General features: G+C 32.2%; 1 protein-coding gene across 1 annotated transcript in view; it reads left to right on the top strand.

Annotated features, from left to right (window-relative positions):
* The window catches only part of LOC128987408 (uncharacterized), a 49265-nt gene extending 33308 nt beyond the window's left edge, over positions 1–15957 (top strand). The window contains exons 2-6 of the mRNA XM_054408237.1: positions 10665–10873; positions 11815–11950; positions 12713–12846; positions 13627–13876; positions 14714–15957. Of these exons, the coding sequence (XP_054264212.1) occupies positions 10665–10873; positions 11815–11950; positions 12713–12846; positions 13627–13876; positions 14714–14793 (809 nt within the window). The 3' untranslated portion in view covers positions 14794–15957. The remainder of the gene's footprint in view (positions 1–10664; positions 10874–11814; positions 11951–12712; positions 12847–13626; positions 13877–14713) is intronic.
* Positions 15958–16922: the final 965 nt, after the last annotated feature.

The raw sequence follows: 16922 nt of genomic DNA, 5'->3' as shown, positions 1-16922 counted from the left end.
AAAGTAAAAGGTAACTTTCGTATAACGATTTTAATTTACATTAAACGGTTTTATATTCAATTTACTAAAATAAAATACATTTTGTTATTTCCAATTATGGATTTCTTATAATAGCCAGCAAGAACATTGTTACAACAAAATTGATGAGAACTTCGCAAGGCTAGCAAATTACCTTAATAAGTAAATATTTAAAAACAAAAAATACCCAAAACCTTAAGGAAGGTATAAGTAAAATGTATTTAAGAAGAGGAAAATTTGTTTTATTCTTCACTATTGTAAAACGAATGGCTAGGAATTTTAAATAATAAAATACTCCAGACGAAAAAAAAATGGTATAGCAATAGATATGTTCACAACTCTCTTACATTGATGATAAGGTGTTACCACATTACTCTTATCAAATAATTTCAATGCTGTACATTTTTATGTAGGCCCCCTAAGCTCGTTCTTTAGACACTCTTCACATGACGTTCATACAATTGTAGTGCATTTACCAAGGTTTCATTTAATATCATTTTATTTAGTAAATGCAATATTTTGTTTACTAATTGTTTTAATTAAATTTTTTTTCGGTTTATATGCAAAGGAAACTACTCTTTGAGACCAAGTTTACCAAAAGCCACACATATTTTCGTTTTATAGAAATGTTTAAAACAAGAACATTTCGTACTTCAGATGAACAGGATTAATTTGCTCAAAGCAACTATTTACAATTACAACTATTTGCAACATGTTTACAATAATTGGGCTTTAATCTACGTAATGTACTGCAGATTACTTTTTACACATTTTCAACGATAACCTTTCAATGTTCAACACAATGTCATTAAATAAACAAGGCTAATCTCATAAGGGGGTTTGTTTATAAATAAAACATGAATAACGTCATACTCTTGGCAAGCGAGAAGTCGTTCACAGCAGGAGGAAGCTAGTGTAAGGATGCATCAGAATTGCTGTTTTACACTAACTCCTCATTCTCAAACTCATTTTAGGAATTGCATATCCTAACATACATTTACATGAGGAGGGATTCCCATTTTTGTCCTGGATAGAATGCTCCTTAACGATAATGTCGTGTAAGATTGTTTGGATATAAATTAACACTACAAACTTTAAAAATCCCATTTAAAGAAAGTTAATGCTCCAACAAGGTTTACATTTCAAAGCTTTTGAGGAGATATCTATATAAACAATATCCTTCAAACTAGAATTAAACATATCAATTTGATTATTTAGCCTTTATCGAGACTAAGCTGTAATCGGCATAGTTAAACAAAATTTGCGAGTCAAGACAATTGTTGTGCTGTATTCAGTTAGAGAATTATTTAATCAAAGTCATAGTTTATTTATATTCTTTATACAAAATTTAAAATAGTTTCTATTACCTTAGTATAAATAAGTATGTGTGATTTAACAATTAATTTCCAGTTGCACATAACTTAATAGGTACAATCTTATATTAATTTCTCATGCGACTTCATACGAGATATTGTTTGTAAAGGAAATCAAGTCATATTAATAGTTAATATATTTTTAGTTATTCATGGTTTTAAGACGTTTCATATCGCTAATTACCATTTATTTCATCAACATTACTAGTTGAAAAATATGATAGTAAATAGTTGTGTTTTTTTTTACATGGATGATATGTTTTGGAGATAACTTTTTCAGATAAAAATCTTTTGACAGGCGAACAACATTGGTTTCGTCGCTTTGTCAAACTCATTAGTAAAAGTTGTTAAAACGAAATCAAAAACGAATTGTTAATCCGATGTAACTTGCCATGTTTTAGGACAAGATAGGATTCGGTAGGAAACCAAACAAAGGTCGCTTATTATTATGTAATGAATATTGTCCCGGTAGAATCATTAATACCGATATAAAATATTTGCTTTTAAAGTTAGCAAAGGAATTTGCAGTTAATATTTATCTATAAACGAACTAATAATTAATGCTTTGCTAGGACACAACACAAGTTTCAATCCAGTAAATACAGTTCAGGGATATATAGTTCAGTATACCATGAATTTTAACAGCTTAATGACTGCAACGTAAATGTAGCAATACCGTGTCTACTAATTGTCTTGCAAACCTGAACTAATATCCCGAGGTTGTTGGAAGAATTTCGCGTGTCAGTGTTCTGTGTTCTTGTAATCCATATTCATGTTATAATGAGTCTCAAGCGAGGGGAGTATCAGCATTGTCTGAATTATAAACTGCGGAAAACCTTCATAGTCCAGTAAATCTGTCAGAAAAAATGGGGTTACTGTGCAAAAGGCCGGGTAGTTCTGATTTTTGGATATGTTGTTAGTATTGGGCCCATAACATAAAATACAAGTTATCCACTTCGAGATACTGCCGCTCGCCGCTGGGCGCGCCACTTGTTATCGGAATATAAAAAATATGGCAATTCCTATTGTTTTTCACTCAATCTCGTGAACCATTGATTTTACCGAAAATTTTAGATTATTACATTAAAGAAGAATAAATTTGTGACAGTTTAAGCCCAACAGCAAGTATGTAGCGTAAATAATGGTCAAAATACAGACCATCAAAATAAATAAATTTTCCAAAGACGTATAAAAATTGTGGTTTTTTCAATAGGAATACCAAATTGAAAAAGTAAATCGGTCCCAGGTCTAGGTCTTACTATGAGACCTACTGTAATAGCGTATTCCCTATAAGGGAAATTTGCTAATAATCAGCACATCATTTATATTGGAATGGTGTGTGTTGAGGAAACCACTATTTAATCTTTTCATCAATTTCGTTGTCTCGAGCAATGCGAGAATGGCGCACGTCAACATGTTGCTCACTGTTAATGTTCAACTGGCGTCATTTTTTTAATATTCCTCAACTTCCTACAGATTTGATGAGGACGGATCATCAAAAGCGCCCATCAAGTTACAACATTTTGTCTGTTTTCCTCGTCCTCGATTCAATCCTTCAGAGCTTTTTATTGTCTTTGTGAGGGCCTGTTCGATGGCCTAATCAGACCAAATTTCACACCAGAACTTGTATGTACGTCTTGTAGTGAAATTTCCGATCCTTGTGGATTTTTTGTGTTCTTCTATATCAATCCTGTATTTCAATTCATATTCAGCATGTCCTGTATAGATGGGCGCACTTGGCGTGGAAAAATTACCCGCTGCATGGAAGATCTGTTGAGTGATTGTAATTGGAAGATCTTATTTGCCTGATATTTCAGCCTCAATAAACTGTTAACTATGTTAAACTGTTTTATTTTGTTTTCATGTGCAAGTATTGTACCCAAAGCTTAGCTTAAATGTTTATGTGTAAACATTTGACAGCTTTGGGAAGAGTAGTTTTGTCGTTGAAGGTATATTTTGGAGGTCTGTTTTTCGGCATGTAAACCTACATTTATTAAAACGAGTTCGCGAAGCATGATCAGGCCAAGGGAACGGTTGCTTTATAGGGGTTTTTGTTAAGAACGGGTTTTTCATATTTTTGACCCTCAAAACATACAATTTTACAATTGTATAATTTTACATTAAAGAATTTTGTAGAGCTTAAAAACAAAAAAAATAGTACATCAAAATGTTTTTTACAGTTATTGGTTACGGAGCAAATAAAAAAAATAAATTAAAAACCTGAAGTTATTCCAATAGCGAAGATTTTTAATTATTGTTTTTCCTTATTTATAGACACATTTTTATAAAATTGTGTAAATTTATTTGTTTCTTGTCATACTATTCCTTATTTTATATAATATATTACCCTCCCTGTAGCAGCTAACCTAGGTACCAGTTAAACCTAATGTTATTTAAATAGGTTTGTGAAAATGAAATCAAGCAAATGGAAATTCGCTTATGCTGCATGTTTGCTGAGGTGGGGGTATTTTTATTCATACTTTCATTTATTTTCTATTAATATCAAATAAACTGGCATACTCTCTAAATCAATACGGTGATTGCTTCAATCAACTATATTGTGGAAATATTGAAAAAACACAATTTTTATACGACTTTGGAAAATTTATTTATTTTGATGGTCTGTATTTTGGTTTATTTTTTTGGTTTATTTTACTGGACTATCATGCAATTATTGCAGTTTGTCGTCAACCTAAAGAAACTAAGGGACGTTATGGATTCCAAAGTGTTTCAAAGTTTACAGTCATTCCGTAAATATAATAATGTAATGACTATAGTATACTCTAATAAAAATATGAATCACTGTCATATCAATGATTCTTAATAAATCAATGGTGACGCTCAAAATAATTGTTTAATTTTTTTCCAACATTTCTAAATTGGGAAATTTAACAGGTTTATAGAGTTATGGATTTTTCGCTTTTCATAACTGGACTATATTCCTTAATATTTTTGTTTATTGACCTTGTAAGAATGTGAAGAATAATCGTAAAGAAATTTTCTATGCATTAATTAATTAATTATATACTTTGACTTTTGGATAGCCACTTACACAGATGTCAACAGTAATTCAAACTCCCAAACTTGATTATAAGTAGATAGAGTTAACCTTATAATTAATGGGTAAGTAATGATATAATTTTTGAAAACCCAAATTATAAAGTGTAGCACGGTGGACAACAGAATTATGGTAGCAATGTCACTTTAACCTTCCTGTACCACAGTAATAATAATATTTCAGGAAAAATCATTTGGTAACTTTACAACCTGGAGGGCAGACCCTGAAACAAAAAAAAACCTTTCCAGTTACATTCCAAGGTTAAATAGAGACCGGACAGACGTTTTGGTTATGGAAAACAAAATAGATATACATTTTTGAATTTAAATATACTGGGTATCTATAAGAAACTTTTCAGGACTTTGGCATATGAATCCCAATACTGAAAGGAAGAAAAAAGTGTATGTGTAGAAATGTCCGAAAATGCATATTTACCTAGATATCCGCCATTTTGTTTTTTTAGAAATAACTATTTTTAACTTTAAAGTTTTTCAACCGATGATTATGAAAATGTAAGAATGTTAACGTACACAAGACCTAATATATAAAAATAATAATGTTGGTCCGATTGTAAATTTCAAAATTGTGTTTTGACTTTTTGTAACTTTAAAATAACTTGAAAATGGATAATTTTATCAAAAAATGTCAAGATAACTTCGTAGCATTTTAAATTCCCTATAAAATGATACCAAGATCGATAAGATCGGACGAGACATATAACTTAAATAGAACGTTTATTAGTTATAAGATCAGTCAATATAAAGTGCACCCCGAGTAACTTTGCCTTATTTTTACTCCAAAAAACGTTTTATTTCAGTTAGTTTTCGTCCGTTTTTTTTTATCTTGGTATAATTTGATAGGGAATTAAAAATTCTAAAAAGTGTATTTTATATTGCTTTATAAAATTTTCAATTTTTGAGTGATTAAATAATGAAAATTTAAACGGCCGCCATTTAAAATTTTTTAATTGAACCAAATTTATTATTATTTTTTATCATAGGTCTTATGTACGTTAAAATGCTTATCAAGTTTCAAAACCATCGGTTGAAAAACTTCACAGATAAACATATTTTTGTATACAAAACAAAATGGCGGGTATCTGGATATACATGCATTTTCGGACATACCTTAACATACAATTTTTTCTTACTTTTAGCATCAGGATTAATATCTCAAAGTCCTGTAACGTCCTGTAGCCGCGAACGCTGACTTCATTGAGCGATCAGCAAACAAATGCCAAGCAGCGTGGACGATAGTAAGGCGAGTTTCTGGAGAGAAGAAGGAGGTCAGCAACAACCATTCTGCCGAGGACTTCAATAGATTCTTCATCGACTCCGTAAACGATGTTCGAGCCAGCATTCCTGTGAGTCCCCTGCCTGCGGATCACTTCCTGCAGCAAGTGAAGAGGCCCAGCACCCAACTTGAGTGGAATGAAGTGTCATGTGATGATGTGCTCAGTGCAGTGTCAAAAATGAAATCCTCAAAAAGCAAAGATGTGTATGGTCTCACAAGCAATATTGTTAAACACATTATCTTTGAAATAGTAATGCCCCTTGTCTTTTGTATCAACCTATGTCTGAAAGAGGGTGTTTTCCCAACCTCCCAAAAAATTTCTCGAGTCATCCCAATTTTCAAAAAAGGGGAAAAATCACAGATTAAAAATTATCGTCCTATTTCTCTGGTCCCTATAATTGGCAAGATCATTGAAGCTGTCATCAAACCTCAGGTATGTTCTTTTTTTGACACAAACAAAATTTTTTCAAATTTTCAATTTGGTTTTCGTAAAAGTTTGTCTACCGTGGATGCCCTGGACCACCTTGTTTCTAAGATTTTGAGAGCTTTTGAGGAGTCGAGCTTTGCTCAGATCACAGCTTGTGATCTGAGTAAAGCATTTGACTGTATTGATCACAACATACTCATCACTAAGCTGGAGTACTATGGCATCCGCGGTATACAGCTTAAGTTTTTTGATTCATACCTGAGAGAGAGAACTCAATTCGTTGATGCAGGAGGCAAGATGTCAAGCTGCTTGAAAGTTAGCTCAGGTGTGCCACAAGGCTCGATTATAGGCCCCCTTCTTTTTATCACAGTCATCAATGACCTACCAGCCAATATTAAAAGATCCTCTACCATCATGTTTGCGGACGACACCAATTTTTTGAGTGTTCATCCCAACTTTTATGATCTTATGTCAGTAACTGAGCTCACAACTGATTCAGCTTATATGTGGTTTAATGCTAATAGCCTTTGTCTTAATAAGAATAAAACTCAAAATCTATTGTGTAGTCTTAAAAACATTCCAGTAGAGTCACAAGATGTAAACAATGAAAATGTAATTACAGTTTTAGGAATAAAAATTGATAAATGTTTAAGCTGGTCTCCTCAGATAGATTTGGTTTGTGCAAGATTGTCCAGAGTAATCTGTTTGGTTAGAAATCTTATGGGTGTTGTACCTGAAACCTACATAAGGGTAGCCTACTTTGCATTTTTCCAATCCATAATTAGCTACGGCTTGATTCTTTGGGGAAACAGTAGTCACATAAGTGAAGTGTTAATACTCCAAAAGAAGGTAGTTAGAATAATAAACAAAGCTCCAATTGAAGAGCATTGCAAGCCATTGTTCATAAGAAGTAAAATATTGACTGTGATTAATCTGTACATATTTATGTGTTTACTTAGGGTTAAGAAAAATACTAGTTCCCATGTTTATAGGTTTAATATCCATTCACACAACACACGTAATCAGTTCCTATTAGACGTGCCTTATTGTAGGTTAAGTAAATGTAAAAATAGTTACCATGTTATTTCATTAAGATTATTTAATAAGCTTAGCATCAATGCCAAAGAATTGGACCTTAAGTCATTTAAAAAAAGAGCTCAGGATTGGTTACTTTTAAATCCTTTTTATGACTTAGAAGAATATTTTAAGGTTGACGAAGTTAACTTTTAATGTCCTCACATTTCCACATTGTTTTTTATTTGTAAGCATATGTATTAGTATAGCCTATTTTGACTTGTTTTTAGGCTTGTTTTGTTTTGCCTAAAAATAGGCTGTTTATGTAATAGCTGAATTTTCTTGACTTTTGTCTATTGCATTTGTTGTAAATGTTGAAGGACAATAAAACGTTTCTGATTTCTGATTTCTGATTTCTGATTTATGGACACTTTGTATAAATGACTTAACAAATCAGCTTAAAAATGCATAATATCAAATATACAAACAGACGGTAACATTGAAAATTCTTCTAGAAATATAGCGTTTAGTTTTCGTTGAGCCTACTAGACACGTTTTGAACCATGTAAAGACATTTTGGAATATATCGTTTAAAGGAGCTAGGCTACGTTCCACTCAAAATAAATATCAATACAAGGATATTACAAAAAAAACTTCATTAAAATAAATTTGCAAAACTGAAAATACATAATATTCTTCAATGTGCATACATAATATTCAATGTGGAATAAATAATATTCCATGTAAACACACATCATATATATTTCACTTCAGTATGAATGTAAATTCAAGTAATGACCAACAGAGCTTAACCTCCTTTCCAAACATGACGGGTCTCCATAATAAGATCTTCTTAACGAACTTCCTTAACCTTCCCGGACGTGCTCCTTTAACGTTTTAAAAACGTTTCTTTAGCATAGCCTGGGTGAAACATAAAATATTTACTCTACTATTTTTCAATCATTAGATTAGAGTGATTGAAAAATGTTTTGTTATTTTTGTGATTACAGACAAGTGTTTATTTTGTATAGAACACGAACTATTTATATAAGTTAGATGTAGGCCTATATTCCATTTATATATATATATATATATATACATATATATATATACATATATATATATATATTTAATTTACTGATATTTTATAAATAATGCTGCGTGTAATGTGTTGCTTATAGTGTTACCCTAAAGAGGATAAACTGATTTCTAGAACTCCATTGAACGTGAATAAACATAAAAAACCATTATGATGGTATCTAATTAATCACAGGCTTTAGATGTTTTACTCAACACACTTTTTCCATGTTGCAGCAAATCCAGGCATTCATTTATTAAAATTAAATAAATACTATAAATGAGACAACGCTCTTCGGTATATTTAATCAGGATGTTTTCTTTTGGAAAATCTAATAACTAAGAACACCTCAAACCGTTAAAAATCTTATTTAGAAGTGAACTGACGAACCTACAATTAGTTGGATTATTTGTAACAATTAAAACATTATTTATTTACTCTAAGTTGGTAAGTTTTCTTTCTCTTTAATAGAGAACATGACTTAAAACTGGTGTTAAAAGCAGGCAACAGGTGGCTTTTAAAGCATGAAAGTGTTTTAGCCTGAGAAATCTGTTATTTACACCTTTAAATCTAATCTGTTTATGATGTTTTCCTAAACTAGCAAAATAAATTCCCTAAATAATCTTATACCTTGTACATTAAGCCATTTAGAGTAAATAAATTCGTCTAATAACACGCATTATGCTGATAAGAAGTTGTTAAGCCATGCTCACAAAATAGCATAACATGGATTGTAAAATATTTTTGGTTTGATGGTTATTTTAATCAGTAGGCTGTCACAAAATTTAATTTGTACTAATTTTTCAGGCATTGATTTTGTGTTTTGTACAGATTTTTAACACAAAGGCTAAGAAAATAATAACAACTGTTAACTTATTTACTACTCCAACACAAGTTATAAGTTCATTTAGATACAAGTTCACTCTTACAGTTTTAATCTGTATGCATCATTGCAAGTAATTTCTTCAATGAGGATTTGTTTATTTTTTATTTTACCTTAAAACTTAAATCCTCTTGATCCACCATACTATAAGATTATCCTGTTAGAATGTTATTGCAACAAGGCTCATTCAATTAGGATATTGGATTACATAAAGTCAGTTAGCTCTACAATTGTAAGTAGGCTGACGATTTTCCATTGCAAAAGTTTGTATGATTTGCAGGGCTGTTATAATGCAGTATTATTTAATTGGATGTATTTGAATCACTGACCTTATATACATTAAGCGAAAGAATTAAAATGTATGTAACTCCCTATAATCTTAAACTGTGAAAAGTGCATCTTTAGTGAGTGCTTTACTTAAAAATTATATCATTGACTATTTCCAGATAGTTAAATTGATTAAATTATGTATATCAAGGGGTGGACACGTTTAATACACTTTGTTTAGATGTTTTAGTCGAAAACATTTCATTTTGTAAACATTTTAGCTAATTTCTTATCCTAGCTGTCGTGGTCATCAACATACAATATAATTCGAAGGTTTAATATAAAAGGGAAGCATTTATCACAACTTAACGAGCAACAATAATTACTTTCAATTAAAAAAGTGGTTTAGTGAGGTTTAATAGCCACTTGAAAAAAAGATCGCTATTAAAATGATCGAATTCCAGCTACGACGAGGAAAAGAAGAAAGTGGTGATCGTAATTTAGTTTTAATAATTTGTATAGTGTTATGTTAATTAACAGATTTACATTCCTGGCTGGCTCAGAGATTCATATAACATAACCACGCCCGCGGCTGGTGGGCTGGCTCACCGCTATGAGATTATTTCTTCTTCTTTCCCCTCCGACTGATAAAATATTTACTTTCATCGGTCCAATACTCTCGTTGAATTTGAATACACACAATCCTATAAATATTAATGTAGTATTGCTATGGAAAGCACGCTTTGAATTCATATACATTTTTGTATTACTAAAATGTTACATAGCTGTTTTATAAGTAATTTGGATTATTCAAGAACGACGTTGGTATTGGTAAAAAAATGTATGAAATATGTTTGATGGTTTATATTATTTTTTGGATTTTTAAGTTCTTTATACAAATATTTTTTTTATATCATATAAACGTAATTAGCTGCTTTCGTGAATTTCTTTTACTGATACCATGAGTTGTTATACTAACATTGTTTTAGTTCTTAAAATGTCCAACCACATCTTAATATAATATAGCTTAGTATGCTTCAATAAATTAAATGTTTTGCTAAATGACAGAATAAATAGGTTTCTGAAAGTTATGTTTACTGGTAGGAGAATGCTAGTTTTTATTCAGATTATTAGGAACAATAACGCCTCTTCTTGAAAACTCATCCTAACTAATGCCACTATGACCCCCAGGGTTAATATGCGTATTCCTTTATCTACTTAAATTATTTATCATAAAGTCTAACATTTCACAGGCACGACTAGAAGTCTTGTGCTGACGTCAGTTCGTATAGAGCGTCACACTCTTCTTGGCAACTCCTCCATACTAGAGTGTCACTACGACCTTCAGGGAGAGCCTCTATACTCTGTCAAGTGGTACAAGGATGGCAACGAGTTCTTCAGGTTCCTGCCTAAGGATGTCCCACCCAAACAGGTCTTCCCCCTGAGTGGCGTTGAGGTCGATGTGAGTACCTACATATCTTAGAAATAAATTATGCATGTTTATTATAATGCACGGAGGCAGTTTGGCGTTAAAAAAATGCATAAATCATGCAATTCAAGAAAAAATAAACACATGATTTAAATAGATACATTGAGTGTATAAATAAATTCCACCCAAATTACCTACAACGCATTGCCTAGAATTATTTCACAGTTTAAATCCCTTGATCGAACTAAAGCCATGCAATAAACATAAAAGCGCAATATTTTACATAATTCACAAGACAAAGCCCTGATCCATCTGATTAACAGCGCGCGGTGTTAACAGGTGATAAGGGGGTGATATTTACACCATTGTCTTTCTACTACAATGGATTACCCTAGAGTCCAGCATACTGCAATGCGCTCATGTTATCCTCAACAAATTGTCAGTTTATTGTCCACCATTGTTTACTGCAAACACTTTAAATATTACTGTAAAAAACGATTGAATGAGAAATAAATATATAATTTAGGGATCACGTCCCTTAAGGTTGTTGTTACATTTTAAATACAGTGCTGATCTACCTTTTTTATCAAATAACTTTCAAAACAGTGTTTCCAAGTGATCATGTACTTTATTTAATACAATAAGCAAGGGGACTGACACAAATATGGGCATAATATTTACCTAATTCCAACTGTGAATTAGAAAAATATTTTCGAGATTGAATATATTTTATCATGGCTGTTTACCTGTAAGTTTTCTTGTTAGTGTACTTAAGACGTCATTAATTAAAACATGTAACAATATATATTTTGAAGTAAATTAGTCACTTACGTTCAATAAATCGTAAACCAACTATGTTTTATCAAACGGTGAGGAAACAGTTTAATTAATCCAATAAAACATTGAGTGTGTAAATATATATTGACTGACAAAACAAATATAGTTTTCTTATTAAAATATATATTCTGGGTTAGGTGGATCGTTCGAATGCCACTCAAGTACGACTGATCAAGTTGACATTGGCGAGTACAGGCAGATATAGATGTGAGGTGTCGGCGGAAGCTCCTTCCTTCCAAACCGTCTCAGACCACGGCGACATGCAGACAGTTGGTGAGAGCTCAACACAATTGACTAGGCTTAGTATGAGAACAGTACAATGTATTTCTTCGTGTGTGAGTCGCACAAGAATCAGCGTGATTCTTCTTTTAGTAATTTTAAAACATTTGGCTTATAATATTCCACCAGAAATGAATTGGTCCAGGACCACAATAACTGTAGCCTGGATAAAATCATAGCAAAAAGATTTTCAAGAAAATTTGGCGGGGGTTTTTAACCAACTTAAACGGTTACATTTGCACCAATTTAAAGCATACATCACTTTAATATTGCATATGTTGGGGTTGTTGAAGGAATACATTGAAATCTCACACAACAAAACAGAATTTTCTTTAGCTGATGTATAACGTAATTATCTAAAAACTATACTGGCAAACGAAGGATCATTCCTTTTTTCAATTTTAATATGATAACATTAGTTTACGCCACCTGACATGTGCTACAACTTGATGCAAACAGCTCTTAAAGAATAATCAAAATCACTAGTGCATGAGTTGTGTTTGACACCATTAATCTAGTCTAGGGCCTAACATTGATAAATTGGCCATACAGTATTGTGAAGGCTAGAAGTTTTCTAACCCCAGTGTTATCGCTCCAAAGGTAAATTTAACTTAATCTCAAATACAACATTGGGGTTGAAAAAAAAACTTGCTCTAAAAGTTGTAATGTTAATTTAAAATCCTAAAATTGATTGATCAAAGTGGTTGCTGTGCTGTATGTTGAATGTTTAGCTAAGCTATAACCTTTATTTTACAGCAATACCCAAGGAAGGTCCACGTATCATTGGAGGCAGACCTAGATACCAACTCGGAGACACGGTTAGGGTAAACTGTACTTCAGGACCTTCCCGACCAGCCACCCAGCTCACTTGGTTCATCAACGGAGAACAGGTTGATAATGTTTAACTATAATTCTGGCAATGTTTTGAGATAGTTGAATGTAGAATACTTTAAAGACAATGGTTTTCATGTAGAAAATTTTAGAAAACAAACCTCATATGGTATGGTGAAACATATTTTTGCAATTCTCTCAATGCAGGCATGTCTTAAAAAAGTTACATCTGCAAACCGTACGGATCCATGCAGGATTATTTCTGCTTGAATTGCATAATCTGGCCAAGATTTGAGAAAATTTCGATTACCTTAGGTTCAATGCCGGTTTTAACTAGAACTGTGGGTTGATCAGATTACATTAGCAAGCAAACACAGGAAAAATACCGATACAAATTATATGTATGTAATGTCCACATCTTTACTTATAAAACTTGTTATAAATTCTGACAGTTCTGAGCGAAACTGATATGTTGAATTGATGAAATAGTTGTATTTTGGATTATATCTATAATTTGTTTATTGCTTTATTATTAAAAACCATGAAAAACGTGATCATTCCTCTCAACTGGCTTTCACTGCCATGAAAGCAATCCTAGTTATTATAAGTGAAGATGAAGACACCGCCTAAGGTGCGTATTCTAACCCAAATATAAGAGAATGATGATCGTAGAATGGAGTGAGATGATCTGTGTAGCTTTTTCACTAGCCACGATTATTTCTTTAAAACAAAATGATCGGGAACAGCTCCAGTTTTGAACCACAAAAAATCTAGGCTTTCTAAGTGAAGCACTATAACTACTCGGCTACCCAGCCTAAACTAAAATAACTGTTTGACAGGCTAACCAATCGTACGTGATTGGGCCAATCCGCAAGCCTCACAAAGGGTTTGAAATGGTGACTCTGGGACTAGTGTTCCGTGCAGAACCTCGCCACTTCAAGCGAGGAGACCTCAAACTGAAATGTCTGGCCACCATCGCCACCGTCTACTGGAGAACGAACGAAGAGAGTGTGGAGAGTGACAAGCATCACAAGTCTCCAGCCTTGGAGATGAAGGATACGGACAAGTCTATAGCAGACAGAGTACGAGGTGGGTACAATGTGAGGTTGACATAGTTATAGTGAGTTGAGATGTAACACTACTTAAAACCTAGAGTGTAGGGAGATAGGAATCAAAAATTTTAGATTAAGTTTTAAATTAAGTAATAGAGGGAAATGGTTTTCCTATTCTTGAATCCATCCATTCATCTTCTCAAGTAAGCTTTATTTAATAACTTGCTTTTTGTTGGATATAATTGACAAGACCCAGTTTAGAAAGTATAATGACCAAACATATAAAAAGTATAATGTTCATGATCATAATATTCATGATACAATACATAACATCTAATTTTTCTTCACCAAGTACAATTTGTTCAAAATGTTAGGAATAATTAAATCATATTCATTGTTTAATCATTATTAGTTGAAAACCCAGTTTTGACAATTTCTGGGTCTAGAATCTGGTACGATCCACAGGTGAGGAAGTATCTTAACCATACAAATGTTATATTAGCACAATCCCTCCAAAGCTAGAAAACTACACAAGTAAGTGGATTTCAGTTTAGACAATAAACATACATTTAACCTGTTTTTTTAACAAAAGAAAAACTGATCCAATGTTTGGTCAGTATATTGATCTAGGTACGTTTGCAGGACTTTCTAGCTGAGGACAAGATCATATTGCAGACCAGATTTAAAACTTGTCTTCACTGTTCGTGATAAAATTATCCATGAACATCACTAGATAACATAAAATTACACTTACCAAAAATAGACTAAAAAATAAATAACTTCATTGTGCAACCTTCCCTAAATTATTGTTGACGACTCGGTTGATGCGTATTTCCTTTTAAAAAGTACCTGATGTAAAGTTGTTGCTTTTCAGCTGCGACTAGTTGCTGTTCGTCTTCAGGCAGTGTGGTCTGTTTAGTAGTTGTTGTACTCGCTGTGACCTCAGCAAGATAACCTGACTCATCCAGCTCCACGTTGGACTAATCTTCCATCTTCCACTAGTTTAAATGTCTGAGTTTTCCGAGATACGCTATCTTTTTCGGACAAAAATGTAGTTAAGTATAAAGCTGTACTGGCTTACCCCGACGAATGAAAAAAGTTGAAAAATGGTCGTCTTAACAGTTTGATATTATACATTTACGTAAAATAATTGTCAAGTCACTAAAGTAATGAGTTATATACCATCTCAAAACGTTTGGTATCAACATTTTGACACACTTTGCTTACTAAAATTATTTTCCATTTGTGCGTATAGTAATAAAAAATTTCAGTTGTATTCTTCTATTCCTATCTAGTCAATGGTTTCCCTTAAGTAATAATTCTTTTAAAACAATAATTTTGATGGTAAAATTAGATAAAAAATAATCAAAGACATTTATTAACATGAAAATTGGATGTTTACTTAGAAAATAATGTTGCTCTAAGTACAGTGTTATTGTAAGTATCTGTGTGAACTATATCTGTGGAAATGTCGTCAGACAGCCCACTTGACTTTGTTATGAAAAATCAGTTATTAATTATAAATCGAACCGCATTTCAGTGTATAATGTTGCAGACCGGAGTTAATTATCTAATTTTGACTTTAATTGCAAAGTAAAACTTTTAAACTTAGTTGCTAGAAAATTGACTGTAGCTTCCATTTCGTACGATTCTTGTAAATTTACGGATAGATAATTCCAATGTATATACTGTAGATGATAAATTTAAAACATCCCTACCATGGTAAGCTAACTTGTTTATTTATTTATGTACAAAGATAAAACATTTGTCAAACGTATTTTTACAAAATGCATCAACGAAACTAGCTTTGACTTATTACCTATTGTACAAATTATTGATGATGAAACGGTTTTGTGTTTTCTTCCTTCTTAAACATTATCTCAAAGTTTTCTCTAGGAAACTTGGCATAATTTACTAGTGTATTCTTCGTGTTGGTTACTACGCAAAATGTATAGATTATAAAAATAAAAACTAGAGTTAGAAATACTCGGCATTTATACATATCATCTAAGTATTTGGCCTACAGCTGCAGATTGTATTTACTTTGCTATGTATATACTATTTTAGTAGTGCAATGTTCTTTGTTTGATTATTAAGAAACTTATATTAAACATATTTTGTTAACTTATTTCAATTATTTGTGACCCATTTATGTACTACAGTTAGATAAGTTGATACACAATTCGTTGGAAAATTTACGTGTTTAAAATGGTTTTGTAGAATAAAATACAATGATTCTCTCAATACCTTACGATTTATAAGTACAGTATATTCAATAAATCGTATATATTAAGCAAAGATCAACTAGGCCTAATAGATATTCATGCAACGGTTGTTTCTTATCCTAATTTTGAATTTAAATAGTCGTGGGTACATTTGAACAATAAAACAACCCAACAATAACATTTTACGGGGTGAATCAAAACAGGATTCTAGACTTGCTTTTTTCGTTTACGAGGCGTTCTTAATAATCAATAAACAAGTGAGCTGGTCTAGTGGTTAGAGCGCGGGACTTCACATAGGTTCCGGGTTCAAATCCCACCAAATCAACAATGGATTTTATCTATGTGACAATGCCGCAACTCCTAGGTCTAGCCTGAAGTAATGTGAAAAACAATTCTGGGCTCGTGCCTAAAGTCCTAGGGGAAAAAAACTAGCATCATCATATCAACTGTTGTACTAGCCCCATCTTTGAAGATCTTGAACAATTCTTATACCTACGCCTACTTACAATAGTCCCCTTACACAATAGCTTACACAATAGTCCCCTACCTAAATTGACGTTTATAATAATATAACAATATATTTAATTTGCCTCACAGTTATATGTATATGATATAATGCATTGTTAAATATATTTATCATACTTAACCTAAACAAAAATGTTTGTTTTTTCCTTTTCAAGTCATACAAATGGCGGCCACTAGGGGGATTTGTATCCGTCCCAAACGCAGCCTAAATTAAGCGACGCTGTTTCCATAATGACCTCTAATTACTAAGGAGTAATACACGACTATTTATAAAGTTTCCTCTTTTAGTTAGTCGAGATGTTAATTAATTTGGAGGTTTCAGCTTGTGCGACG

This window comes from Macrosteles quadrilineatus, unplaced genomic scaffold (assembly GCF_028750875.1).
Source record: "Macrosteles quadrilineatus isolate MER2022 unplaced genomic scaffold, UCM_ALF_1.0 Scaffold_2__2_contigs__length_208266976, whole genome shotgun sequence".
Classification (NCBI taxonomy): domain Eukaryota; kingdom Metazoa; phylum Arthropoda; class Insecta; order Hemiptera; family Cicadellidae; genus Macrosteles; species Macrosteles quadrilineatus.
The sequence above is the reverse complement of the archived record's forward strand: the minus strand, read 5'-3'. Positions and strand labels throughout refer to the sequence as shown.